This window comes from Numida meleagris, chromosome 5 (assembly GCF_002078875.1).
Source record: "Numida meleagris isolate 19003 breed g44 Domestic line chromosome 5, NumMel1.0, whole genome shotgun sequence".
NCBI lineage: Eukaryota > Metazoa > Chordata > Aves > Galliformes > Numididae > Numida > Numida meleagris.
Genome location: NC_034413.1, coordinates 13,687,504 through 13,714,404, shown reverse-complemented (window position 1 = coordinate 13,714,404; position 26,901 = coordinate 13,687,504). Strand labels below are relative to the sequence as shown.

The 26,901-nt window shown below is 45.6% G+C and overlaps 1 protein-coding gene across 5 annotated transcripts in view; it reads left to right on the top strand.

Moving 5' to 3' along the window:
* The window catches only part of ENTPD1 (ectonucleoside triphosphate diphosphohydrolase 1), a 30,624-nt gene continuing 4,013 nt past the window's right edge, over window positions 291-26,901 (top strand). The window contains exons 1-8 of one of the 5 annotated variants that reach the window (XM_021399307.1): window positions 291-444; window positions 833-1,210; window positions 22,536-22,669; window positions 23,042-23,159; window positions 23,815-23,965; window positions 24,773-24,932; window positions 25,481-25,717; window positions 26,259-26,519. In XM_021399307.1, the coding sequence (XP_021254982.1) occupies window positions 1,195-1,210; window positions 22,536-22,669; window positions 23,042-23,159; window positions 23,815-23,965; window positions 24,773-24,932; window positions 25,481-25,717; window positions 26,259-26,519 (1,077 nt within the window). In that variant the 5' untranslated portion in view covers window positions 291-444; window positions 833-1,194. Of the gene's footprint in view, window positions 445-832; window positions 1,211-1,253; window positions 1,649-13,422; window positions 13,781-20,522; window positions 20,812-22,535; window positions 22,670-23,041; window positions 23,160-23,814; window positions 23,966-24,772; window positions 24,933-25,480; window positions 25,718-26,258; window positions 26,520-26,901 lie in introns of those variants that run through there. The other 4 variants (XM_021399308.1, XM_021399309.1, XM_021399305.1 and 1 more) reach the window with 4 other exon arrangements.

The window sequence follows — 26,901 nt, the reverse complement described above, 5'->3', positions numbered from 1 at the left end:
TAGTCAGAAGCTTGCCCAAAGGCAGGAGGATTGGAAGTGCTGTGAAGGTCTGTGCCTGGCCACAGCCCTCCAGGCTCCAGCAGCAGCCTGCAAGGCCCTGCTCCTCCTGTCTCTACTTTCAGGAGAGGCTCTCTAGAAGCTGGTGGTGGGCAGGGCAGCGTGTCCATGTGTCACGGCCAGGGGAGAAGGAAGGATAGTCTGTAAAAGCCCTGCCCCAGAGGAGCAGGCACTGGTACAGGCACAGTGATGGTGGTGGACTGTGCCCTAGTGCCTTTACCCTCTGAGCGGTCAGCAGGGAAAGACAGAGGGACAGGAAGAGCCCTGGGGAGCTGCCATTCCTTGAGAAGGAAGTGAAAAAGCGGGGGCAGCTGGGAGCTGGGGCGGATGGCAACTCCCTTTGGCATGAGGGGCTATCAGGCCTGAGGCTGGGGTCAGGGACCCAAGGTGGGGTGTCAGGACAGGGCCTGAACATGAGGGGCTAAAGGGGTTGCTGAGACCCATCTGGTGCCATTCCATGTTTCTCATTTGGGTGGGAGGTGGGCAGTGGGCCAGTGGGGTCCCTTGAAGCTTCCCAGCAGGTGACTAAAAATTGGCTCCTTCCTGAAGCTCCGCAGGGTGTGCACAGAGGTGTGAGCTCATTCTGAGGGGCAGGCACAACAGGTGACTTGTCTGCACTACTGCAAACTATTGCAAGTCTCCTTTTCCTGCAAACTCACACACAAAGATGGCTCTCGGCCCAGGACAGTTCTCTCCACGCACCTCTCTACTGCGAAGCAAAATCTGCTCAGTGCTCTGTGACCTGAAAAACTGACAAAATGCTTTCTCTCGGCAGCCAAAATGACCTCCCCCCCTCGGAGCCAGCGATGCGGTCCTGCTTCAGAGCGCAGCCCCCGCGGGTAGGCACCACCGGGACCCTCTGACCGGCGAGGGACCCCGCGGCAGCGGTAGCGGGGCGGCCCCGAGGTAGCCCCCGCTGTGAGGAGAGGGGGAGATCAGCCTGCGAGTCAGAGGGATTGAGCCGTGTAAACTAACCCCTCCCACTGCCATGGACCACTATAGCGCCCATTTTCATAAGCACCTCTCACTAAGGCGGCTCGGAGCCGGCAGAGGCTGAGAAAGGAAGAGGGGGAGAGAGAGAGAGAGAGAGAGAGAGAGAGTCGGGAGGAGGGAGCAAGCGAGCGAACACCGGCACCGATGGACGAGCCAAAGGGTAAGGACGAACCGCCTCGTGGGTGCTGGAAGCGGTGCTGCGGGGAGCAGGCGGCTCCGTGCCGGCATCGCGCTGGAGGAGGCTGTGCACGTTCCGAGGAGCTCGTGCACGTTTGCCAGCCGAGAGCGGGCTGCGGCGTCCCCGCCTGCCTCCCTCCCTCCCTCGTGCCCCGGAGGCTGCGCGGGGTCCTCCGGGCTGGCCGTGGGCGGGCGGGGGACCCCCGGCGCCGCAGCCGAGCGGCGCGTGCCTGCGCTTTGCAGAAGTTTGGCTCCGTCAGTGCGGAGGATTCCCTTCCTGGCGCTGCGGGGGAAGAGGCGGCGGGGGCCGGCGGGGGCTTCCCGGTGCAGCCCGGCGCTGCCCGCAGCGAGCTCCGCGGCGCGGGGAAGGGCGCTGGAAGCGAGAAGGAGCCAAAAGGTGGTGGAAGGCGCTAGCTCTGAGGTGGGGAGAATCGCCGTGCTGTGCTGGGGGCTCTCTGGGCTCGGGCTCGGAGCGAGAACCGGCTCGGAGAGGGAGGAAAATTCCCCCCCGAAAAGCCTTCTCGCCTTACTGCAGCCCCAGGCAGCAGTTAGCTGAAGATGCTTATTGCATAGTTATTGATTTGAACTCTTGTCCCAGGGCTTGCCTTTTGTAACCAGTCGCTTTGCTGCGCGTAGCATGAAGCGTAGCAGCGCTAGTGGCACTTAACGTTTGGCAGAAACATTTTCTAGCTTAAAATCTCTTTTTGACTATCTGGACGGCTTACACTATTTACAGCAACTTCTGCAGCACGGGCTGTCTTTCTGTACTGCTGACTGCACGGGGCTCTTTGTGTGGGGCTTTTTAAAACAAAGCAGGGGCACAGACACATAGGCAAGTAGCAACCAGAAAAGGATCTGGGCAGAAACTTAGCCACCAAGCTGAGCGAGATGCTAAGGGGTAGCTGTTTTCTCTATTTTGATAGCTTCTTATGCAGAAGTCTCTCATCATTGTTACAGCAGGGAATCAAAAGATGATTCAGTTTTTCTCAGAATAAATAAAAAGGCCTACTAGTCCTCTCCATATTTTTAATGTCACAGAATGCAATTAATGTTTTTTGAGTGGTAGAAGCATTTTCTCGGTCTAATGGACGTCAAATTGTAAAGCAAAAGTGGGAGGTTAGCTCATTAATTTGTGCTGTCAGGAGTGAAGATAGCCCTGTTTTCTCCCTGTTTTATCTATAAGGACTGTAACAGGCTTGAAATGCTATTCCTCATCTGAAGGAAGCCTGTACGTTTAATATAGATACCGTCAGCTCTGCTTTGAAATGTGGGTCAGTATGCTAGCATGGCCAAGGAAGAAGTTCTCCTTGGTGTGCTACAGAGTAATGGATTGTATTGTGATCAGCATGAATAACTTCTTCTGCACAACGTGTGACAGTCGATAAATATAAAAATGTTACTGTGGGGACTTTCAGTCTGGGGAAAGCATGATGGTGACATCATGCAGACAGCGGTGAAGTTCAGTCAATTCTGTAAAATTAGTAGAATCTGACATAGAAGGTACTGAACTGAGCAAGAGGTAGTGACTCTGTTTTGGAGGTCTACGTAAATCATTCCAAAAATAATGCCTCCTATTTATTTCCATGGAAACTACAATAGATACAAAGAGCACAACAAGACTATTTGATACAGCAGATGTTCAGCTACAAAACACTAATTTTCAACATAGTCACTACCTTTAGCCATGCATTTTTGCCAGCCATGAGCAATAGCCTGCATGCCACGCTTGTGAACATCTGCATGGCCATCAGGAATGTGGCTTGTCTTTTGTGTTGCTGTCGCCACTGCTGAAATACACCTCCCACCACCTCACTGTGCTCACATCCACTGTTTGGTCTCCATAAACGTTCAGCAATGGTCGACGAATGTCAACAAGCTCCACTTTTTCTGCATGGAGGAATTCAGTTCCACACCTTCGCTTCATACGCATCTCCGTGTCAGACACCATTGTATCAGACTGCCCTTCTGCTGCCATCTGTCCCACAGCAACAAAATGTAACAGAATGTTGGTGGGAAGTTTCACCCTCTACTCCCATAGCACCAACATCCGCCTCTGATGTTGTGGGCCAACATAATGAAATAGTAGGTGTTACTTTCAGAACAGCCCTAGTATACAGATGATGACTTAACTGCTGCTGTCAGTTGACTGCGCTCTGTGGACCAGTGATTGTTCCAACACGGAGCAGTGTAAAGTCTTCTGAAGTCTTTTTTTCTGTAGAAAGCCAGCTGACTTAGGAAATAGATATCAAACAAGCCTGGCATGATTCTCGTTTGGAAAAAAGCAAGAGCTTTACACTGGGAAATAATGTAAAGGAATGTCAGTAATGGCTGCAAGTTCAATACGCGCTGAATAGCACTCCAGACACAAAAATGAGGATGACTTTGGCTAGCTCTTTGGGGGCAGTGAAGGAAGCAAACAGAAGTTAAAACAAGTAAATGCAAAGTGAAGAGAGGAAATGGAGGACGTGATTCCACATACTGGCTGTGAATTGTGGGAGATTAGATTTTCCCCTGACATCTTTACTTTCTCTAAATAAAGTTAGCAGGAACCAGCACAATTCAAGGGAAGTGTTCTGTGTTGTAGAAACAAAATAATGTATATCTAGCAATTGCATAATCATTTGGGAAGTAGAGAGGGTGAGATTTTAAAGATGATGCAGGAAAAAAAAACACAGTGGTTTTGGTTAAATGTTTTTCCACATTTGGAAGGGGGATGAATTCTTGTATAAAGGAATAGTTCATGTAATGTTGGTTGGAAGGTTTAACCTCTACTGCTATATCACCGTCATCCACCTCTGATATTGTGGGATGACCACAATAACGTTATAACTAAGTAGCTAGATTAACATTTTGGGGGGAAATACATTTTTATAACAATTTGAGATTAAATGCACCAATTAGTTAGAATATCTGTGCTCAGTGATGCTAATTTCCAACAAACTAGAGAACATTAGTGAAATCACTGACAATGGGAAAGATACCGTTGTTGAACCAATATCCTAGGGAACTGTTACTGATTTATTTTAATATCAGTGGTAGATTGTTGGAGAAGCCTCCTGCCTGATCAAGTCTTAACGGGTGATTATAGAGTGTGAAACTTCCAAGAATAGCTTTCAGAATAATGCTATTGTAGAAATGGATAGTACTGGCAAAAAAAACGGGAACTGAAGCACCAGATAGGAAATTGCTCATCCCAGATGGAAGCAAACTTGTAAGTTCATGTGATTCCCTCAAACAAGAATATTAATCTGTGTCCTAGAATGGAGATAGTCCCATCTACAAGAGGGTACAGCAGGATTATGTTCCCTTTGGTTTGAAACTCGGTGACTGGGGAATCTGTTTACGAGGAGGAAAGCACTCCCAAGTACTCTTGCAAGTACCAAAGTACTCCAAGACCCTCACTTTCCTGAAGTCTTTTTTTCTGTAGAAAGCCAGCTGACTTAGGAAATAGATATCAAACAAGCCTGGCATGATTCTCGTTTGGAAAAAAACAGGCCCCATTTTGTCTTATGCATGTTATTGCTATTAGCAATCCCCTTCTGAATTTCTTCAATTGAGGTTGGAGGCTTACAAAATTTTTAGGAAAAAATATTCTTTAAAAAAAAAAGTGAATATTCAATAAATCTGGGCAGTAAGTTAAGGGAATCCCTAAAGGCCTGGCTTCCCGGATGGTTGGGAACCATGCCACAGAAGGGGCACAGGAAGAAGAAACCTTCCTGTCTGGTATTTGATAGCCGCAGAGTAGATGAGTGTAGAGCTAAAGCAGCAAGTGGTTCTTTATCTGATCTATTTTCCAGTTAATTGGAATTGTTTTATTTTTCAGGGACAGCAAATGTGATTGCATATTGTAAATAGAAACCTCCCTTCACAGCAACAGATGCGTTTCTGATCGTTTTTGTTTTTTTTTTTTTTTTTTAATACAAAAGTGTCCTTCTGATTGTCCAGGAAAAAATAAACTGATGGATTAAGACTTGATTAACAACAGTCCTCAAAAATAGTTATCAAAGGAAATCATGGTTCAACAACTGTGCTTCCAGCGGTATTCTGCAACAGGTCTGATGGCATTAGATATTTTCAGTAATGATCTAAAAAATATTTTAAAAATCATTCTGATTTACAGATGGAGTTTGTCAGTGCTAGGAGGAGCGGTACAAATACCAATTAAGTCAGAGGAAAAAGTCTAAGGAAGCCAAGAGTGGTTGGAAACATAAAGAGCAAATAATAGGCTTCAAGCCAGCTTGTAAAAGCACAGCTAATGTAACTTTGGGAGGAAAGTTGGACATTCAAATACTGAATGGACTAGAAAGATTTCCAGGCAATTTTGCCTCAGAAAAAAATGCAAAGGCATGTGGGTATACATTCATGTGTGTATGTGATAGCCCCAACTCACAATTTATTTACTTTATTTTATCGTATGAACAGCTGCGTTGCATGGCAGAGGGGAAAAAGTTGTTCTCTAGGCAACCTTCCTGTGGCCAAGCAAACCTATGTTTGCCTCTTCAGTTGTGTTTACCAGAAACATGTAGAAAGTGTTCAAGGAATTTTTGAAGAAAGAATAAATTTAAGAGGCTGGGCAACTGAAAAAGGAAAGGTTACAAAAACTGTAAGTGACAGTCTTTGGCCTTTCCTAAGTTATTTAGCTGGCTTGGTACGGTGCAAAAATACCAAGTTTGGTCACATTTCTTCTTTTCTCAAGGCATCTTTGCACCTTTACCACCTGCTGGTTGGCAGAACGAGCAAACGTGACTTTGCAGTTAACATTCCCTTTTTACTAACCTAATTCATCTTGTGCTCACGGGCTATGTACTGCTGAGCTGGATCTGATTTCAAGTGGCTCAAGATAGGAGCCAGGTTCTTTCAACACTGTCTACTCAAGGGGGCTGGAATGTGGCTAAGGCAGAAGTGTTTAGGCTGCACTTGGGGGTGAACCGAGTGATGCTGAGATGACATCGGCTGGGGAGCCAGTCTACAAAGGATTATCAGTGCTTGAATGCAATCAAACTTCAGTTGTAAAATTCTGGATTATGTTCACAAGAGAAACACCCCAGCAGATTTTGTGAAAGATGAGTTAGATGGGACCATTTCTTAAATTGTGTTTACATACCTTTTTGTGAGGTGAGTATGAGAATTGGCTTTCTCTCTCAGCTTGGAGGAAACTGCCCTGAGCAGAGCTGAAGCGTTATGGCAGACACTTCCAATATGCTTGTATGGGGAGCGACAGAGCCCAAAGCTGCGCTTCTGCTGTCAGTTTAGTTGGACATAAGTCTATGCTTAAGAGATGGAAGAGGGGCTTGTCCTTGGCTCTAGACTTACTTTTTTGTTGGTGGTGCTTTTTTTTGTTGTCTTTTTCCCTGAAATAATTTTCATTGGCTTGAATGCCAACACCAGCCCAAGTGAGAGAACAGGAGGAGGGGAGGAGGTAAGGGTGAAAGTCACTCAGATCGAAGCAGTTGTGGGGGTTTCACAAAACCAGCCTTGTGCTCTGAAACAGTACTGCATTAGCAGTACAAATTAAGAAATGAGTTAAGGGGAAAAGTGTGAGAGACCAGATGGAAGGGAACAAAGTTGGCTAAGTGCATGCTGTGCAAATTCATCTGCTCGGGTCCTCTTGTGCACTTGCCACCCTGCTCCAAATTTGGCTGGAAAAATCAGCTTCCTAGCCTCCTCCATGGCCCCCATCTCCTTTCCTGCTTGACATCCCTCTGCCCCTTGCTGTGCTGGCTGTGAGCTACTGCTCTCCCTGAGCAAGGGCAATACATGCAGGGTACTGGCTGCTGTGGGCAGTGCTCCGCCAGCTCCAGCAATGCTGCAGATTGCATCTACCACCTGCTCTAGCTCTTGCATGAATCCTTTTGGGGTCTTGCTGGTCCCTTCCAGCTTTGGAGGAGCTTTCTGGGAACACCTGCATCTCTGCTTCACTGTCTGCCTTCAGATTCCCTTTGTAATGTAAACGTATTTTGTAGGCATTGATTAAGTCTCTGGTAGGAGATGCCCATCAGCCTGCCCTGCACTGTCCCGTGCTCCTTGTGGCTTTCCTTTAGCTGTATGCTACATGGCTACTGCCCATTGAAGTAACCCTCACACAGTGGCTGAGTGGCATACTGGCTGAGACCTGCACCTTTCCTAAAGCATTTTTGATTTGCACAAATAAAAGTTAACGTCTCTTAGCTTGTTATGTGTTCTCACTCTGCTTCTAATCCTCCTGAGTACCTTCCCTTTAACCATGCAGGTTGGGGAGTGCTGGATTGTTCTTGGGGAAGGGAAAGCAGGAAAAATGGACCTGTTTTTCAAAGGAATGAGAATTGCCTTGTTTTTCACTATCTGCCTGCAATCTGTCAGCCAGAGCTCAAATGAAAACTGGCCTCTGAGCTTTGCTTGCTGCCTGGAAAAGGTGACTCAGCAGCTGAAGATGTATGAACTACTTCTGTTCCTCAGTTCACAGTGTTTTCACACTCTGCTCAGAGAACTGTTGTGGTTTCTATATATTAACTAAATGACTGCAGCTGAGGACAGGGGTGTCAGCAGCGTCTGCCCGCTCCTCCTTGGGCTATGGTAAGAAAGGGGAAGACTTCTCCAAAACTGAAGGACAGAGAGAATTTGGAGCCTCTGTAGCTTGGCTGGAGATGATGAGATGGAGATGTCCATGATGCTTGGCAAAGCCCAGAGAGCAGTCACATGGTGGGAGGGAGGACAGAGCTCCTGAGCGGAGCACAGTTTGGAAGTGGGAGCCAGGTTAACAGTGAGGTTTGTTCCTCAGCTGAAAACTGTCCCTCCCTCCTACCTGCTTTTTGCCCAAGTGTCACTGGGCAGCTCTTCAGGGAAGATATCTGCTCTTGGCCAAGTTCAGCCTTTAGCTGCTGGTTCCAGCAGCTGTGTGGGAGGTGCTTTTGGAGAGTTTGCCTTGAGTTAAATGTGCCCAATACAGAGTCATAGAATCATAGAAGTAGCTAGGTTGGAAAAGACCTACAAGATCATCCAGTCCAACCATCCACCTACCACCAATAACCCCACTAAACCATGTCTCTCAATGCTATATCTAAATGTTTCTTGAACACCTCCAGGCACGGTGACTCAACTAACTCCCTGGGCAGCCCATTCCAGCGCCTGACCACTCTTTCAGAAAAATAGAATTTCTTAATGTCCAGCCTAAATCTCCCCTGGTACAACTTGAGGCCATTCCCCTTTGTCCTGTCACTAGTTACAAGAGAGAAGAGGCTGACCCCCAGCTCACTACAACCTCCCTTCAGGTAGTTATAGAGAGCAATAAGGCCTTCCCTGAGCCTCCAGACTGAACAATCCCAGCTCCCTCAGCCGCTCCTCATAAGGCTGTGCTCCAGACCCCTCACCATCTTCATCGCCCTCCTCTGAACACGCTCCAGGGCCTCAATGTCTTTCTTGCAGCGAGGGGCCCAAATGTTGATCTGCAGCTTCTATTTAGCCTTGCCTTCCTGAAACAGTATAGGAAACTTACTGTTTGTTAGTTTTGTTGAGACCAGAAAACATAAAACCAGCTGAAGCTGAAAGGAACTTTAATCTAGTAAAACAAGCGATCACGTTCTTGTTTACAAGGCTTGGAAATACTGTTGTGACAGAAAGGCATAAAGGCAAAAATGCAAAAAAAGTTCCAGCAGTGTTTAGTTCTTCTGTCATTAGCCAGAGACAAGTCAGGTCTTATTTTGAAATGAATTGGAAGTTTAAAGAAGAGTAAATCATACAGATTAACACATGGAATTGGATTAAGCTATCTAGCCAGCCTGTTGAGCAGGGCAGTCAGAATACTGCTCCTTTCCCACGCTGCTCTTGTGACTTGGTTAGCACGCATGTGGCTGCATCAGCCTGATCAGAGAACAGGGCCTATCTGAAGAGCAGCTCGGTGGAAAATTTTAAAAAATCTCCGCTTGTAGACGTGCAGGGTATAACATTGACAGAAGAAAGGCTGAGGCAGAACAGTCCCTTTTTTTTTTTTTGTGGCAGAGCAGGCAGATGAGTTAAGCCAACTATGAAACAAAGCTTTTGTACTTCATCTTCAAACCAGTTAGTTTGCAACAGAACCTGGCCCCGTGCTGTGAATTTCGTGTTAAACACAGTAATTTTACTTTTGCTTTTTGGGTTACAAAGTGTGTCTCAGCTCCAGAGACCAGTAATTTCTCCACCAATTAGAGGACTTTTTTTGTGTTGCTGTAAGATTACAAACTGGATCCCATCAGCCTTGCTAGGAATAGATACCTTCTGTAAATAGGGATCTTGGAGAGGCTTTCTACCCATTTACTTCTCAAGAAACTGCAACCATAAATGTACATTGTCATACATTGCAAACCACATCTCAGGAACCCTTGTTGTGGTGTAACAGTAAGTCTTAGGTTTGCTAGCATTTCACAGAGATTACATAAAATGCAGCAGGACTGCTGTAAGGTTGTCCATAATGCCGATGTAAAGTAGTAAGTGACTCTTTTACTCTGGCTTCTCCTGCCTCCATCACTGAGGCTGGACTGTGGGGAACAAATCCATGAGCAATTCTTTCCTGCAGTGGGGCTCTGCTGCCTCTATTTTTCTTCATGTTCCTTCTAGCCTCAATGACATTTTTAATTTTTCCCACACTTAAGTAACAGCAGAACTACATAGATCTTATGGTATGAGTCATGTGCATGTACTTCACTAGGCCAGTAATCCCCTAGTAGCTATTAGGCTGGCAGAAAATGAGAGAGAACACACCAAAGTGGTGGAAGATGAATTCTAGAGTAGATGTAGCTGAAGTGTGTGCTGCTGCTGCCTTAGACCCTGGAATCACTGCCTCAGTGGGAGGAAGCGTGCTGGAGCCCTGGTTTGTTATTAGGGAAAGGCTGAGCCTCAACAGACAGAGAAATGATGGTTGGCTCCAGTGTTATCTGTCGATCTGCTGAGAGAAGGCTGTGACATGAGCATGGGAAAATATCTGCACACAAAGGCCTCCTTGTGAGTCCTGTGATCCTGCTGCAGGATAGCTGCAACTTTCCTGTCTCACCAGGAGCTTTATGGAGCAGGCTGATGTTCGTGCCAGGCGTGCTGTGTCAGCCTCGTGACAGAACACTGCCAGGCCTGGGCAGTGACAGTGGTCTCACCCCACACTGTCACAGGGAGCTGCTTGCTCCATGAAGCTCCAGCTCCAGCACTGCTAATGAGACTTCTGGTGCAGTGTTTTAAAATCCCTTGTGCTGTGTGGTAGTTGCAACGAGGGATAGGCTGCATTGTTTCTGCTGTGCTGGGTTCTCCAGGCAGGAGACAGGCCGCATCCAAGTACAGAGCTGTGTGCAGAGCACAGCCCAGACCAGCTGCTTGGAGATCTGCCTCTTTCTGTTGTGCACTTACTAGGGTCCCCAAGACCTAACTAAACTGAACAGACCTTTTCACAGCCACAAGGATGGCCTGTGGTGAAGCACTGGTCCCGGCACACTGTGCAGAAGACAGGCATACAGGTGAAGAAGCAGAAAGACAAACTGTTCTGATCAAAGCATAACATATGTGTATTACAGGGCTGAATGAAGCAACAGCGAGGGCTAAAAGCATGGTGTGTACTGATAACCCTGGCTGTGACCAAGTGCAGTAAAGCTGGGTAAATATTGGCAAAGATGGTCTCTGTGACAAGCCCTGCGGCCTGCTCCCCGATAAGGCCCCACCACAAGCTCGTCAGCTAGAGGCCTTTGTGCTGATAAGGGCCCTGCGCAGACGGCTCCTTGGGACAGAACCTGTCTCCAATAACAAGATGACAGCGAGGTTGCAGCATGTCCCATACGCACCTCTTCTTTGTCTTTCAGCAGGACAGCAGACTATAGGCATTAAAGATAATGGAAATGAGGATAAGCAGAGCCTGGGCAGCCAGCTGTCCTAGGGCTCTTGGGGTTGAAGTTAGCAAGATTCTGAGGCAAAGAGATTACACTTTAGTGAGTGTTAGCTCCTAAAGATGGCAAAAGACCTGCCCGAAAGGGCGTAGGTGCCATCAAGGAAGAACCCAAGGCATGCAGTGAGGACACTTGGCATCTATGAACCCTAGTCCCGTGTTGTGTGGAAACTTGGCAGACCTTGAAGTACAAGTACGAGGGGACCAAGTGTGGAGGAGGGAATGAGTGAAAACGAAAAGATTTTGTAAAACACGCATCCTCTTTCTGTTCTGTGAGAACTTGTGCTTTTGCTACATTAATCTCCTGTACCATAGCTCTGTTAAAAACTGCACCATACTTAAATGAGAAAAAGATGTGAAATCTTAGTTTGTTTATAACTTGTTTATGTCACTTTGAGTAAAGTCAGGAGAGTTTTATAAGTTTGTCTCAACATGATCAGTGGTACAAAAATGTACTCACGCCCATATTGGGCTGAAAGAAACTGATGAAAATTATTTGGCAGAAATACTGGACAGAACAGAAGGGCAAGGAAAGATGCTAGAGATTTTCAATAATGGAAAGAGCAAAGCTGAAACTTCTCAACAGGTATTTGCCTTCACCATTCCCACACAAACCAAGTTGGTTTCTGGTGTGTTTGTATAAAGAGTGATCAGGTGGTGGCCCGCTGCTGGGAATTGTCTAAATGGGCGTTGTAGGGATGGTTTTAATGCTGTTTTTTTTAGGATATCCCGTCATCTTCACATGTTGCCTTCAGCTTTTACATGGCTTTCAATCCACATGGTAGAACTCCTATCCCAGCCAATTTTAATTTTTAAAAAAATGGTATATTATGTATCTGTTCTGGGGAATTTGTACTGATAATTGCTGGAAACTTCAGCTCAGCTTTGCTGCGGGTAACACTTAAACATAACAGTGTTTTGTTATTCTTCTTTCCACATTAAAAATGTTATCAAAGGAGAAAGTCTGGTAAAGTGTTCAGGACTGTCTGAAAGAACAACAAGCACTGAATAGCATTGTTTCAGACAGCTCTTGCATGAGGTTTCTCTCTCCATCCTGTTTCTACCTTGTCCCAGAGGAAAGCAAATGTCCCAGATTGCAGGATGTAGATGTGAGTCACTGCTTGGTATTTGGTGGTGAGAAAGTTGACCGCTATCAGTTTTCCCAAATGGGAGCGGAAGCCAAGACAGATCTGGTCACAGTATAAGTTAGAGCTTTCTTCTTCAGAGCAGTTCTGTCCTTATCTGGCTATCTATTGCACCAGTAGAGCCGATGTGCTGATTCAGCATCACAAGGAGTGAAGCCAAGGCAGCTCCAGGCCACACTTAAGGAATTACAAATGGGACTGTTAGAGTCACGAGTTTGCTCCTTAGCTGATTTATAAATGGTTTTGTTTTCTTTCTTGCTCCTTTGTCCCAGAGCTGTTAATAAATAGTCTTTTATAACTCCCCTGTTCCTGCAGGAGATGTGAGGAGAGAAGCCTCTGCCCTGAGGCAGGCTCTGCCAGCATCACCCAGTGAAGATCCTGGTTTAATGCCTCCAGAGCAGCTCAGACAGGGGCACTTGTCCTGGAGCTGTGTTCTTACAGCAGCCCCAGTCCTTATCACTGCTGTGTGCTCACACTGCTTTATCCAAAGCATTTTGTGTCTGTATTTTGAACCGTCTGAGACAATAATAAGGAATGAAATAAGGAAGACATGCATACTGAAGGCCAGGCTGTGGTTTGATTATAAATGGATTTCCTTTCCTGAGCCAGATTCTCCTCAAGATTCACTGTGTATCCTGGTAATAAATAATCTGAACTTTGGAAACTTCTGAGCTCCCATCACAGACCATTCATCTGGAAAAACTCCTTTGCTGTTTTGTTCCATGAGACTCCAAGCATTGCAAATTGGAAGGCTTCTATCTACAAAAATTTAGATCCATATTTAACTCTTAATTTTTCCCTGATCTGCTTTTGCAACCCTGAAGTTTTTTCTTTTTCTTTTTTTTTTAACGTTCAGACATTTTACTGAGGTCTGTCCCCCACGACAGGCTTTGGTCCTGTTTTCTTCCCGTTGGTAATCCCTAAAAATACCACAGGGTAGTATGTTTCCTGCTATTTGAAATGGAAACAGTAGCAGCATGAGGAACAGAGCACGATTTTCATGCCAAATATCATGAGCTGAATTCTCCCAATGGTTTGTGGGAATCTTAGTTATTAAAGCTGACCTCTGAGAAATCAGTATATTTTTCCGCAAAGGCTAAGCAATGGAGGCATTCCTCAGCAGGAAACAAAAACTATCCCCAGCTGTTTCCAGTGTTGTGCTCTGCCATGAGGAAAGCAAATAGCAATGCTAACAGCTGGTAGTAAGTGGGAAAAGCTGAAAGTGATTAACTAGCAAGCAATCTCTTTTATGCATGCAACCTTAACCTTTGCTTACTGAAAGAATACATGGGGGCTGCTGCCCTGCCTTAATAGCAAGGCACCTCTCACTTCATTTGCTAGAGATAGTTGCAAAGGGAAAGTCACTACCAATTTCTCTGCTGCAAGTGGGTGACTTGCACGTTACAGTAGGAAAAGGTCACTGGGCATCTTGCAGGCCTGAGACATGCTCCTGTAAAAAGAAGAAACGCCTGTGGAGGAAATCATACTTGCAGGGAGCAGTGAGATGCAGGTATAGGCAAAATCCCATGCACAGGTGAGCTTCATCTGTCTTTCTGCCTGTGCAGCCTTGTCATAAAGTGCCTTTGCCAGCAGCTCTGCTCCCACTGTACCAGTCTGGAGCCCTGTTTGTGGTACTGCAGTCAGTCCCCAACGGCTTTTGGTCCTGAGTGGGAAGTGAAACTTTAGGAGAAAATTTGCTTGTTTTGCTGTGCAGAAGTGCTCAGGAAGCTCTGCTTTTCCTCTGGCAGTCACTCAGTCTGTGTGCATGTGGCGCTCCGGGTGCCACATTACTGTTTTGGAAGCTGGGGAAGTAAGTCCCTGAAAAGCGGTAGCGGTGCTTGATGTGTAAAGCAATCCCAGGAATCTGTGATTCGGAGAAAAACATCCCTGAGATGCAGCCTCTGCCCTGCAAGGCAGCAGTGGTTGTTGGTGGAGAGGGCAAATGGGGAAACTGGTGGCTACTGGGAGGGTGTATTTTTGACACTGGGGAAGGTGCATAGCACGCTGTGGATGGTGAGAGGTTTGGACATGTTTTCTCTGTGGTTGCTTCTCTGCCATAATCCAGTGGGGTTTAGCAGTATTTGCAGTGCTTGAGACTTTGTTCTCCGGGAAGCTTCTGAACTTTCTCACCCAAATGTGGGTTTTGGGGTGGGAAATGGTTCTCCTTAAGGCTGCTTCCCTTCTTTTGTCATGGCAACTTCTGCATTGTCCTGATGCCAGAAGGCTAATGGAGCGGGTGATGTGCCTCCTATCACCAACCTTCCTGTTAAAGCAGTGGCCCCACTGTCCTTACCACCACCAACAGTTAAACGCTTGTATGCAATAGTCGTGTGGGGCTGAGCAGGGAACCATCAATCAAAGGGAGATAGACCCCAATCCTGATAGAGAAAGAAACGTTGCTCTGAGGGTTGAGAATTTTTTAGCAAGTAATATGTATTTATTCTGTATTAACGAATCATGTCTAGTAGCAATTTTAAGTGCTTTCCCAAATTCAAAATACTTGAGCCGAATCAAGTATTTAAAATAACGAAAAGGGGTGCAAATCAGAAACAGCCTAATAACTTATTCTATTCCCCAGAAGCCTCAATCTAACAGTTGAAAGTTATGCTAATTTTAAGAAAATAGCGTCTGTGAGAAAGATATGTATGGGGGGGGGGGGGCTGGAATGAAGCTGATTGCAATAAATGCTAATTCGAACTCAGATAATGTAGAAGGTGATCAAAGGAAGCATAAGAAGAAAATATGGCCAGACACTTAAGAACAGCCAAGAATTGAAGGACACTGAGCACAAAAGGAAGCCTTGCAGCAACACTGGCCCACTGCAAGTCAGCATATTGGAACTATCAATGGCAACAAAACTGAAGGATGTTAGAGCTTGAGCCTGCAATGTTTCCTGTAAGAAAAATAGATGCTTTTGCATTATGAGATAGCCAGGTGTATTTAAGTAACAACTTGGGTGATAAGCTTGAATTCACGGGATATTTTCTGATGAAACTTCAAGCTTTGCGGGTAATGACAATAGAACTTCTCCAGTAAAATTATAGCTTTAATAGGCTAGTAACACAAATTAATGCCAGAAGTCATCTGGTAACGACTGATATAACTGCTAGCAGTTGTTTCTTCTGATTTGAAAACCTCTTTGATGCGTGAATCCTAAAGAGAAGATCATAAAGAGGGTCCAGACTTGGGAGCCTAGTAAAACATCACATAAATGTGGAAATTAACTGTCTAAAGGTCATTGTGTCAGCAGTATCTTGCCACTTGTTGGTTGTATTGGAGAATATTGAGTATCTCTGTCTAGCTGCTGGGATGCAAGCCAGCAGAATGCTTTCCCACAGAGAGATGACTTAATGAAAAGAGTTGTGGAAGTTTTGGTGGGGCTGGGGTATAATGTTAGGGAGCAGGACTGGGAAGCCTTGTGCAGGCTGTGCTGTGCATGTGCTGCCATGGGAAAGTCTCTGCCAGGGACGTGCTTTGTGTGCAGGGCTAAAGGGGGTTTGTCGGCAGGGCCTGCTGCCCTTAACTCCCTGACATGGCTCCCCTAGCACAGGGGATGTGGGACTGACCTGCACAAAGCCCCTCGGGGCCACTTCCAGCTGTGCAGGCGGCTGTGGGCAGGGAGAGAAGGGCCCTGTGTGATGGCTGCTCCTTTGTTTCCCTCTCTTGCTGCAACTGCTTGGCCCTCACAGCACTCCCCAGCTCTCCAGGAATGTGGTATGCCTTATTTTTTTTTTTTCCTCTGAGTTTTTTTCCTCCTGAAACCACGGTGCTCCTCCAAGGCATCCCGTGCAGTTTCCCCAGGGTCATACTCTAGCTGTGTCTTGAGACGCAGCAGAAGGATGAGGTGCCTCCATTCCAAGCAATGCTTGTACATGTGGGATCCTCCTTTGCCACCTTCCCTATGGCTTACCCATCCTCACTATCAGAACTGGCTTCCTGACATCTATCTCAAAATTTGCTGAAATTCTTTTCCTTTTACTTTTCAGTTGTCTGAAGATGATTAATGTCTTCCTTGCTCATCTCTTTCTAAACTAAACAACCCAATGCCTTCAATCTTTCCTCATAGGTCAAGTTTATAGATCTTGGATCTATCTATCTTGCTCTCTTCTGGAGCTTCTCCAAGTGGTCTACATCTTTCTTGAAAGGCAGTGTCCAAACTTGGGCATAGAACTTCATATAAGGCTCTACCCGTGTTAGATGGAGGGAAGGATTACTTCAAACTGCTGCAAGAATGTTTTCTCTGCATCTGCTTCTTAACCACTTGTTCACTATACTGTCTTTGTGTGATGCCTATTTTCTAAACAAGAGCAAATATTTGCTCTTGTCCCTACTGAAGTGAGCCGGAGGTTTTCCCCGGGGATTCCCTATTTACGAAATTTATTTATATTCCAGTCCTATTTGTCAGTGTGCTTTTAACTCCCAACTTGGTGCTATCACAAATAGTCAAGTTCTTTATTCCATCTCCCAGCTCACTAACACATCTGTAGGCACGAGGCAAGGACTGGTTAAAGTATAGATATAGGCTACGCCTATCTGCCAGCTCTTTAGATTGGTAGGTAGGGCTGTGGAATTTCATAGCAAGTGTCTCTGAAAAACAGCATCCAAGAAAAAAAGACATACTATATTGTTTGGATTATTGGTTTCACTGGAATTTCAGTGTTTATATGTCAGCATTTATGGGCACTTCATCTGGAAAATTGTAATCCAGTAAATGTGTATTTATAACTGTATATAGCAGCACAATGTGGGCCAGCTATCACACTAGTACTTAAGACACAATGAATAATTAAAACTTGGAGCAGAGCTCCCTATACAGTTCCACATAACAGCTACAAAAAGTGATGTAAAAGTGATAAATCCTAGTCTGAAGCTTGAAGTCTAATTTCAGAGTGTTCAGTGTCTTGCCCAGACATGTTGAAGGAGAATCTCTCAAACCAAAGCATTTCGTATACTCTATATGGGCTTATAGATATAAGGCAAACCTGAGCCTCTTACCAGCCCAATAAAAGGCTTTCCTGACACATGTGGTTTTCATCATTTTGCAGCAAAATATTCCTCAGCAACCTCACCATGTGTGCAATTCAGCATGACAAATTTCATGACTAACAAAAGCTCATTTTCTCCCAGCAGGAGAATCATGTATGTACCCCATATGCACCTTGGCAGAACAGCAGCATTGATTGTTCCCATCCCCTCTCCCCACCATCATGAGTTCTCTGATTTGCTTGAGTTAGGGAATTCCACAGGCTATATATGCCCATTAGCTGGGCTGTGTGACTGCACAAGCATGCAGCAAGCATCCCTGGAAACTGGCCGTGTGCTCAGGGAACCCATCACTGAGAGGCTCCCAGCAGACTGCAGCAGAAGCAGCGTGGGTGATCAGTGGAAGAGCAGATGGACACGATTCATTGTGATGCTGTCTTAGTCTCTGACATCACTCTGAGCCTCGTGGGTGGCAGGTAGTGCCTTGGAACTCCCTTCCCTTAGGGCATGAAACATGGCGAATTTAAACAGAGTTGAAAGTGGGTTTGCTGGGGTGGCATAGGAGTGATGTCAGGATGTCTCATCACTGGCTGTGATTGGTGTGCCTGAGGTAGCACTGGTGTGAGGTCCCCACCTCGCCTCATTTAGGCTGGGAATGCAGCGTCTCCTAGTGTAAGTGGCGCATCATTGTGCAAGGCTGGTCTCTGCAGAACTGGTCAGGAATGCTTGAGAAAAAAACAGGTAATTCTGTATGTGGAGAAGAGCTGCTGGACTACTCAGGTAGTCGGAGAAGGCCACAAAGACAAAATCCAGAGGAGACCGTTGTTTATAAATTGGTTTAAGTTAATAAATTCCGGGACATTTGAAAGCTGCAGAAGTTTTGAGTCAGAAGTGGACCGGAGACAAAGGGAATGTACTTACAATAAATAAATTGAGGCTGAAAATGAGAATGTTTCTGACTGTACAAATGTATACTGAGAGCATAAAGGTGATGAGTGGGGAGCTGTCACTTGTCAGTGTGGCACTTGTGCAGTGGAAGTAATATTGCAGCACAGCCCTTCTGTAACAGGCTGAGTGTGAGCATCCAAAGCTAAGGCAAATGTCACCTTCAGCTGTTGTGCTAAGCCAGACCTTGGAACTGTATTTGCTGGGTCACAGCAAGGTTACTGAACTGAATGTGACTGTGGACCATGCACAGCATCTCTCCCTAAGTCAGCTTTACCTCTGTTTATTGCACCTCTTCAAGCAGCTGGCTGCCTCATTTCTTTTAACATTACTTGCAAAGTGAGAAGAGAGCAGGAGTGTGGCAGCCTTGGTTATGAGTGACATCGCCTGGCTCATGGGGCCACTGGGGACAGCGTGGTTTTGGCTGGAGGAAGTTTCCTATTTGTCTCGAGGCTCTGGGAGATGCTGGGGTCAATCCTGCTTGCTTGCTGTCACGCAGAGCTGCCTCCCACGCCATGCAGCCATCCTGGGTTTCTCACCAAGAGCAGCAGGTTTTTGCAGCAAAGCGACTGCCAGCTGAAGCACTTGCCAGCATCACTCTCAGTCGATAGCTAACTCAGAGACAGAAATGATAGTAGATCTGTTTATGTTCTGGGCCCTGTACCAATCACTCAGAGCCAGCAGCAGCCCCTACAAAACAACAAAGAGACCAAAATTAGAAACAGACAGAGATGCGTGAGCAGCTGGGCCGTGCTCCAGCATCTGGAGAGCACTCCATGCCTGCGCAGCTGGGCAGGGTGCAGCACCAGGCCGCCCCAAGCTTCAGGGTGGGGAAGAAAAGCAGCATAGCTGCTATGCCTGCTTAGGGCCTTACGTGATATTTTTTAACACCACTTACACAACAGGAGAAAGAGCAGAGATGTCTCTGGCTGGGCTCTGGGCTGCAAACAGAGCCAGGAGGTCATGCTCAGTATTTAGCTGTGAAAAACTGCTGGTGAAGAAGTGCTGGGGCCTGGCAATCATGGAGGTGCTTGGGGTAAAGGACTGCATTGCATGGTGGGGGCTGAGGAGTGTCAGCACGGCGTGCAGCAACGTGGACACAGAGTGCAGAGGAGCTGGAGGAGGCTGGGGAAAGCGTAGGTTCTGTAGGCATTGCAGAACCTGCAGTTATGTCTAGAGCTGATGGAAATAACCAAGTGTATAGGAAAAGGAGCTTGTTTAAATACCTCACCTTTCTGAGCAAATGGCAGGTGAAATTTTAATTGTATTGAATTCTTTATCTGGATTTTGCAATGTTTAAAAAAATGTATTCAATCTATACACTTTTAAAGTGGAATTTAGCAGGTTTTTGGTTTTGCTAGCTTATCCACTGAGTTTTTACCCACTGATCATTTGTACTTCTTTGTATATGAAATGTTTCAACAAAATACTCTTTGGTAGCATAAGAGTTCATGCAGATGGATGCTCTGGTATGGGATACAGCAATGAAATCACTGTCTCAGACTCCTGACAAGGGCCCGTGACACTGAGCTACGATTCAGGAGATGAGAGTCGTGTTCAGGACTAAGAAAATAATATGCCTTGGAAAATAAATGACTCATCTGAAGCTGCAGGTGGGATGCAGAAAATTACTATGTTTCTGCCTACAGGCAAGGGATTTCTCTAGGCCCGTTTCAGTAGGAAAATTGCTCCTGATTTGTTGCTGCTGAAAAGATGCAGCTGACAAAGAATACCCATCATGACAGGAAACCGAGAATCTTAGAACTGATGCAAAGACACCCATCTTTCAATCCTGTGACAGTAAGCACCCAACAAGGCTGTTAGTAGCTGCTTCTAGACAAGATCTCAGAGTAAAGATGGCAACAATTACATGGGTTTGCTGTGCAGCTGTCAGCAGCAGTGCTGGTTTTCAACCATGCTTCATTGGAGCTGTTGGAGAGGGTCCAGAGGAGGGCCATGAAGATGATCAGAGGGTTGGAGCACCTCCCCTACAAAGACATGCTGAGGGAGCTGGGCTTGTTCAGCCAGGAGAAGAGAAGGCTGCAAGGAGACCTCATTGCAGCTTTCCAGTATTTAAAAGGAGATTATAAACAGGAGGGCAATCAACTTTTACAAGGGTAGACAGTGATAGGGCAAAGAGGAATGGTTTTAAGCTCAAGGAAGGAAGGTTTAGATTGGATGTCAGGGGGCAGTTCTTCACAGAGAGGGTGGTGAGGTGCTGGAACAGGCTGCCCAGAGAGGCTGTGGATGCTCCATCCCTGGAGATGTTCAAGGCCAGGTTGGATGGGGCCCTGGGCAGCCTGGCCTAGTACCAGATCTGGAGGTTGATGGCTCTGTCTGTGGCAAGGGCGTTGGAACTCGATGATCCTTGGGGTCCCTTCCAATCCAAGCCATTCTATGACTGATTTGCATCCATACTGTGCAGTAGTTATATCACCTGCTTGTATTCATTTTTCTAGTGTTAATTTTTGTTCAGTGGACATATTCAGTACATTCATAACCTGAGCCAACTCTCTCCATCAGGAAGAAAAATCTCCCAGCTGTCACGCTCTGCTGTTTTTAATCATTTCAGGCCTTGAGTTCTGGGGCCCTTTTGAAGAGAGCAGTATAAAATGCATTCTGCCCTCCTACTGTCTGGTATGTGCACTAGACTGTTTTTTCTAAGCTACATTCTTGGAGATATTGGCAAGCATGCTGTGCCTCTAACAGACAGTCACAAAATGTGAGCATAACAAGCTTCCAGATTTCACAGTTAGCTTCAGCAGATTTACATGTAAGCGCGATGAGAGAGCACAAAGCTCCAGGTCAGCATTAGGCTCCCCAAGGATCAGCCTGTGGGGAGATTTTCAAAACAAGTTCTCTCAGCACTTTTAGATTCCATTCTCTTTAGGTGGATGGGAAGAAACTATTTGTCTACAGATGCAGAGGTTTCAAGAGCTCCCTGCATCTCTTTCAGAAGTTAGCCCAAATGAAGTAACTCCAGGATGCTGGGTCATTTGTAGGGCTGGACAGCACTTGGTGTAGTTCTGGCATCTGGCATTCTGGCAAACTTTCATGTGAAACAATGTGGTTAGAAGATGTTTCTCTTCTGAACATGAATGCTTCTTATATTCGCATTTGTGATGTGGGGTGCCAGCATGGATTTGGAGCATGGTTCCAGTATTGCCTAAAGGGCTGGAGAATGAATAACTTCTGGAACTCAAGTTCTTCTGTACAGATGCAGAGCAAACGCAGTTACTTTATCTCCTTGGAATGTAAAGGTAGCTGATGTCTCTGTCTGCACAGAGGTATTGTCACCCTGTATGACCCATAACGGACTTCTAAACATCTCTTGGAGAATGTATATACCAGGAAAAGGGAAATTAGCACCCATGCAAGTAGTAAGGCAATCAGTGCTTTGGACTATGGAATTTCAGCATGGGTGGAAATAGATTTCATGTAGTAGTAGGAACAGGTACTAGAGTGCCAAAGGTCTCTGTTAGTTGTTGAATTTATAGCTAGATTATACGTCTGGAAAATATTTTTGTATATACCTTGTCTAGAGCTTTGTGTTGTGGGTTGTACTTTATTAAACAATACTAAAGTGACTAAGCCTAAGTTGTGAACTGAAATGTCCATCATGGAAGATGGAAGGAGAAGCCAAAGCAGAAAAATATAATAGGCACCATTGTGCTTGGTTCTGAATTATTTCCACCAGCCATAAGTAGCTTTTTAAGACAATTCTTCTGCTAACAATGTATTTTAAACTACAAAAATATGAATTTATTGGATAGGCCATGATTGTTACCAGATGTACTGGTAACAATTAAGAAATCAATCTGGTACAAGTTTTGCAGTGTGTGATTTTATTTTTTAAACCATTTTGTGCCAATTGTGCAAATACAGATTATTCACCATCACTGGTCTTTTGAGCATCAGCATCAAGAATCTCCATGGGTTTGTTAAATACCCTATGGAGCGCGGGTAGTATTTTTTTAATATAGCACTGCCAAAGTGCAGGACAGTGCTGCTTAAACTGTGACTGCCACATACGGAAATGTTAGTGTTAGACTTCCTAAATGCATTACCAGTGACAAGGATGTTGTAAATTATTTCAAACATTGTAAAAACCTGAAGCACAAAGTATACAGTGACAAAATGTGGCAGGGGTTAAAGCTTTTGGCTCTGCTAAGCTTTGTTGTTTTTAAATCAGCAGTCTGTTCTTTCAGCTTCTCAGTGGTTATTGAAACAAAGACAGAGCTATGGAAAAAGCTGGTGCTTGTCCCATGCAAACACTGTTTGGAACACAGGAACATGCCTGAAGACTTTTGGGGTGGGGTAAGTTGGGCCACAGGGACGCTAACATCCTTTTTCTGCTCTAGTCACAGGTACCAAACCAAAGATGTCCGCAACAAGGAAAATTCTACTCATACTAGGATTCCTCTCCGCTTTGGCTGCAATTGCTTTAATTACTGTAGCAGTGACCCAAAACCAGCCACTTCCGAAGAATATCAAGGTATTACAAGCTGAGGCTTTTATAGGAAAACAAGCCAAGCAGAGGTTTAGGGATGCATGGTGCTCAAGGATAGGTTGCTGTCCCTGCTGGGTCTACCTGATCTCCCTTTCTGGCTCCATGCATCTCAAGCAACCCGGTCAATACAGATACACCTTCACAGGAGACCATCTCCTAAGTAATCATTTGCAGTCTTGCTGCTGCTCTCATTTCCTTTGATGAAAACTTAGAACAAAAACACTCCTGGGGAGAATAATGATGTGGCATGTCCCCACAGTTGCCAGATTTGCTGTTCATTTCTGCTCATGGAGATCAGCACATGCTGTATCCAACTCAGTGGCTCAGGTGTGATGACAGGATCTATTTTGTCCACAGTATGGGATTGTGCTAGATGCGGGGTCATCCCACACAAACCTGTACGTGTATGAGTGGCCAGCAGAGAAGGAGAATGACACTGGAGTGGTGCAGCAGGTGGAGGTGTGTAAAGTTGAAGGTAAGAGGAAAGAAGGAAGCAGTGAAAGGGGATGGACTGGAGAGAGAATATGGCCAAAGTGTGGTGAAGAAGAAATTTGAGGGAAGTGACCAATAGTGACAACAGCATTAAATCTGTGAACTAATGTATATTCCACTGCTTCCTATTAAGAACTCACTGCTTGAAATTCCTGAGAGGAAAGTTGGGTCAATTTTTTCCTTTCATTTGGGAATGCACAGAATTAAATGCATTTTGGAAAGAACTACACCAGGGGTTGTACATAACAACAACAAAATGGAATTTCTGCGTGCACCCTTGCTGAAGCACTGATAAACATCAGTGAGAAAGGAGGACACTGATCTCCTTTTAAAGGAAAAATGATTGGTCTTATGCAACAAGGTTACTGAACTTAAGCATGTTGTGTGTTCTTTTTTTTTTATAATATTTAATTGCTATTTAGATATGTAATGGTTTAGGAAGGCATAAAGATTGCTGTCAGTCAAAGCTTTGGTCAGAGAAATGTCTGATGCTTTAGGGTTTCTAAAACCTAGAAATGGGGTGGTTGAATCAGACGTTGCTGCTTGTGCTAGTGATATTGATTAGTGGACAAGGCTCATGATGACCCTCTGGGGTTATGCTTGGAGATGGTGCAATTAAGTCTTCCAATTTCTTGCAGGCCCAGGGATCTCAGGTTACTCCCAGTCCACAGAGAAGGCAGGTCCCTCTCTGTTGCAGTGCCTCCGACAAGCAGAAGAGGTGATTCCATTAAAGCAGCATCAAGAGACACCTGTCTACCTCGGAGCAACTGCTGGCATGCGGCTCCTCAGGTACCACAGGGCTTGTCTCCTTCCCTTGCACCTTAGACCACCGTAGGTACTGGATGGTGTCTCTGCAGTGAAGTCATTGGAAATGCTACCAGCTGGTGCTTTGCCCAGAGCCCCGTCTCTCTGGACCCCTAGTCTCCCCAGATTCTTTCCCTACTTGCCTGGCAAGTCTGTTTTCACCTGCTCCCCCCTTCCATCTTCTCCAGCACTCATGTGCAGCACAGACAGGAAGGATAGTAATGCCCAGACTGGCACATTCAAACATCTCTCACAGTCTAGTAGTAGATTTGACCCACGGTTTTTGTGCTCTGTCATGCTTTAACTCCCTACATACCTTGACTTGGCCTGAAACCACCAAAGCTAAGGTAACTTTGTATAGTTCAGATTTATAATTTTTCTTGGGGTGACCTGCACCTGTGAACTGGCTGGATCAGGGAGCTAATTTCATGTGTTTTGCCTAGGGAAACCCCCTGGGGATACCAGGAGGCACGGAGCTCTTCCAAAATGGTGAAAAGTGAGAAGGATCTCCCCAGTGTGATCCTCACCAGGGCATGTGCTTCAGAAGAGCAGGGGAGCTCTGCTCCAGTTCTGCTGTCAGCGGTGGTGTCTGTGTCAGGACTGGTAGCAGCTGTGCTGTCAAGATGTAACAGAGGGACATTGCCATTTACAGCTGGATGTAGTCATGTGAAGGACTGTCATGTTATAACTGATGGTTGGTGGGGGATTGCAGCCTATCTGCTCAGAGTAAAGCACATAAGCTGCTGAGAGCTGTCAGCTGCAGTCAGTCCATCCTTTCTTCCATTCATCCAGGTTGGAAAATAAAGATGCAGCTGACGAAGTCTTGTCCTCAGTAGAGAAAACGCTACGCTCAGCTCCCTTCAATTTCCAGGGCGCAAGAATCATCAGTGGTCAGGAAGAAGGAGCCTATGGATGGATCACCATTAACTACTTGCTTGGTAATTTCAAGCAGGTATTGTATCACTTGCAAGTCCAGATTGGAACCATTAACTGGCAGCACTGTGTAAATCATGCCTTTCAGGAGGGTGTTTCAGAAGGCTTCCTGTGAGCCATTTATCAAAGATCAGGATGCTGTGCTTCTTGCATCAGCAGTTACTGTAAACAGTCTTAGAGCACTGAAACAAAACAACAGTTTCAGTAACTTCTCACGGATACAGCATCCTCCTCACTTCCTGATGTAAAAGAATTCCGTGCTTGGTTAAATATCTGCGAAGTATCACTAAAACTTTTCAGTGTTTGATGATGATTCTTTACTATCAGGTTTACAAATCATCCGGGCACTGAAATGGTAAATTGACTTTTCACAAAATTCCATCTTCTGCTCTTCTGAGCCTGTACCTTGTTCTGGTTCTCATCTTATGCCCCCCTCCCCCCCCCCAAGTCTTCCTCCCTTTCCTGCATTCTGTTTTTCTGCTACTCTTCTACCAAGACTTTCTCTTTTTGTTCCCAAATACATCTACTCCATGCCTGATGTATCTGTACTTTGAATATTTTTTCAAGTCTGGCTGGAAAAAATTTCTACATTCCCTGAAATCCATAAGTGAGACATCGGGAGCATTAGACCTTGGAGGAGCCTCAACACAAATTACCTTTGTACCAGATGAAATCTCTTCTGAGTCCCCACAGAACTTGCTGTATTTCCGCCTCTATGGCAAGGATTACCGAGTGTACACGCACAGCTTCCTTTGCTATGGGAAAGACCAGGCTCTGCAACAGAAACTGGCCAGGGACCTACAGGCAAGTACATCTGGGGTGGCAAGTGGAGGTCCTGGACCCTCACAGCTTTGACATACTGGTGCTGCTGTGTCCTGGCTAAATGTCTCATTGCTTAGCCTGGATTTGGAAAGTGTCATTATCCTCTATAAAGGCTGGTTAGATGCTCAGAGATGACAGCCAACATTTTCAAAGATATTACCGATTTGAGGTGCCGTGATTGATTGGCATGGGATAGCAGCAATACCGTGCTTGACTGAGGAACTCAGTGGAGATGGTGCTTCACCATCTGAGAGGATCCCGAATCAACAGCAACTTCAGAAAATATGGCTGGAACTAATTTGCTCAAGGTCCTATCAGGAGGTTGCAACAGAGCAAGGAGTAGCCACATCTTCCAAATTATGGCTAAAGCCTTAAGTCTGTCCTCACCCCTTTGACCCAATGCTTGTGTGTCTTGGCATGATGTACCATGACAAGTGCCTTGTGGTCATCCTTCCTTGTGGTTTTATTCCCAGTGTGTTATTCTAGAGCAAAATGTAACAGCTTGTGTTAATCTTATTTTCAGAGCACAGAGAACAGCCGCCTCTTTGATCCATGCTTTCACCAAGGATATCAGAGAACTATAAGTATCAGTGATTTCTTCAAAAACCCTTGTATATCAGTCGAGAAAAAACAATTCCCTTTCAGCCAGCTGTATATTGAAGGAGAGGGGAATTATGAAAAATGCCGCACAAACATCCAGAATCTCTTTAACAAAACCAGCTGTCCTTACTCCAGTTGCTCCTTCAATGGGATATATCTACCTCCGCTACAGGGGGACTTTGGGGTAAGTCTCTGCATTCTTCGGCTTCCTATAACCCAGAACATCAGAAGAACAGAAACTCAGAATAATGCTGGAGTGTATTATCCATGGGTGGGGCAGGAATTCATTTACAAGATAACTTTTTAGACATGAAACTACAGAAATAGTCTTTGTTGTCTTGCTGTGAAGGCAACAAATATAAGAGCAGTCCTTCCTAATGGCCAGCACTGGGGACAGGAGAGCTTGTCACAGTCCAGTGCTCCTGCAAACCTTGTCTCCTGAGGTGAAAAAGCAGTACCAGACCAGAAATTCATGCAGAAGTGTGTGAGCGTTACTGAAACCAGCTGGCTCACCCATCTGTTTCTTGTATTTCTCCAAATAAAGCTGTCTTACGGGATTATTGTTG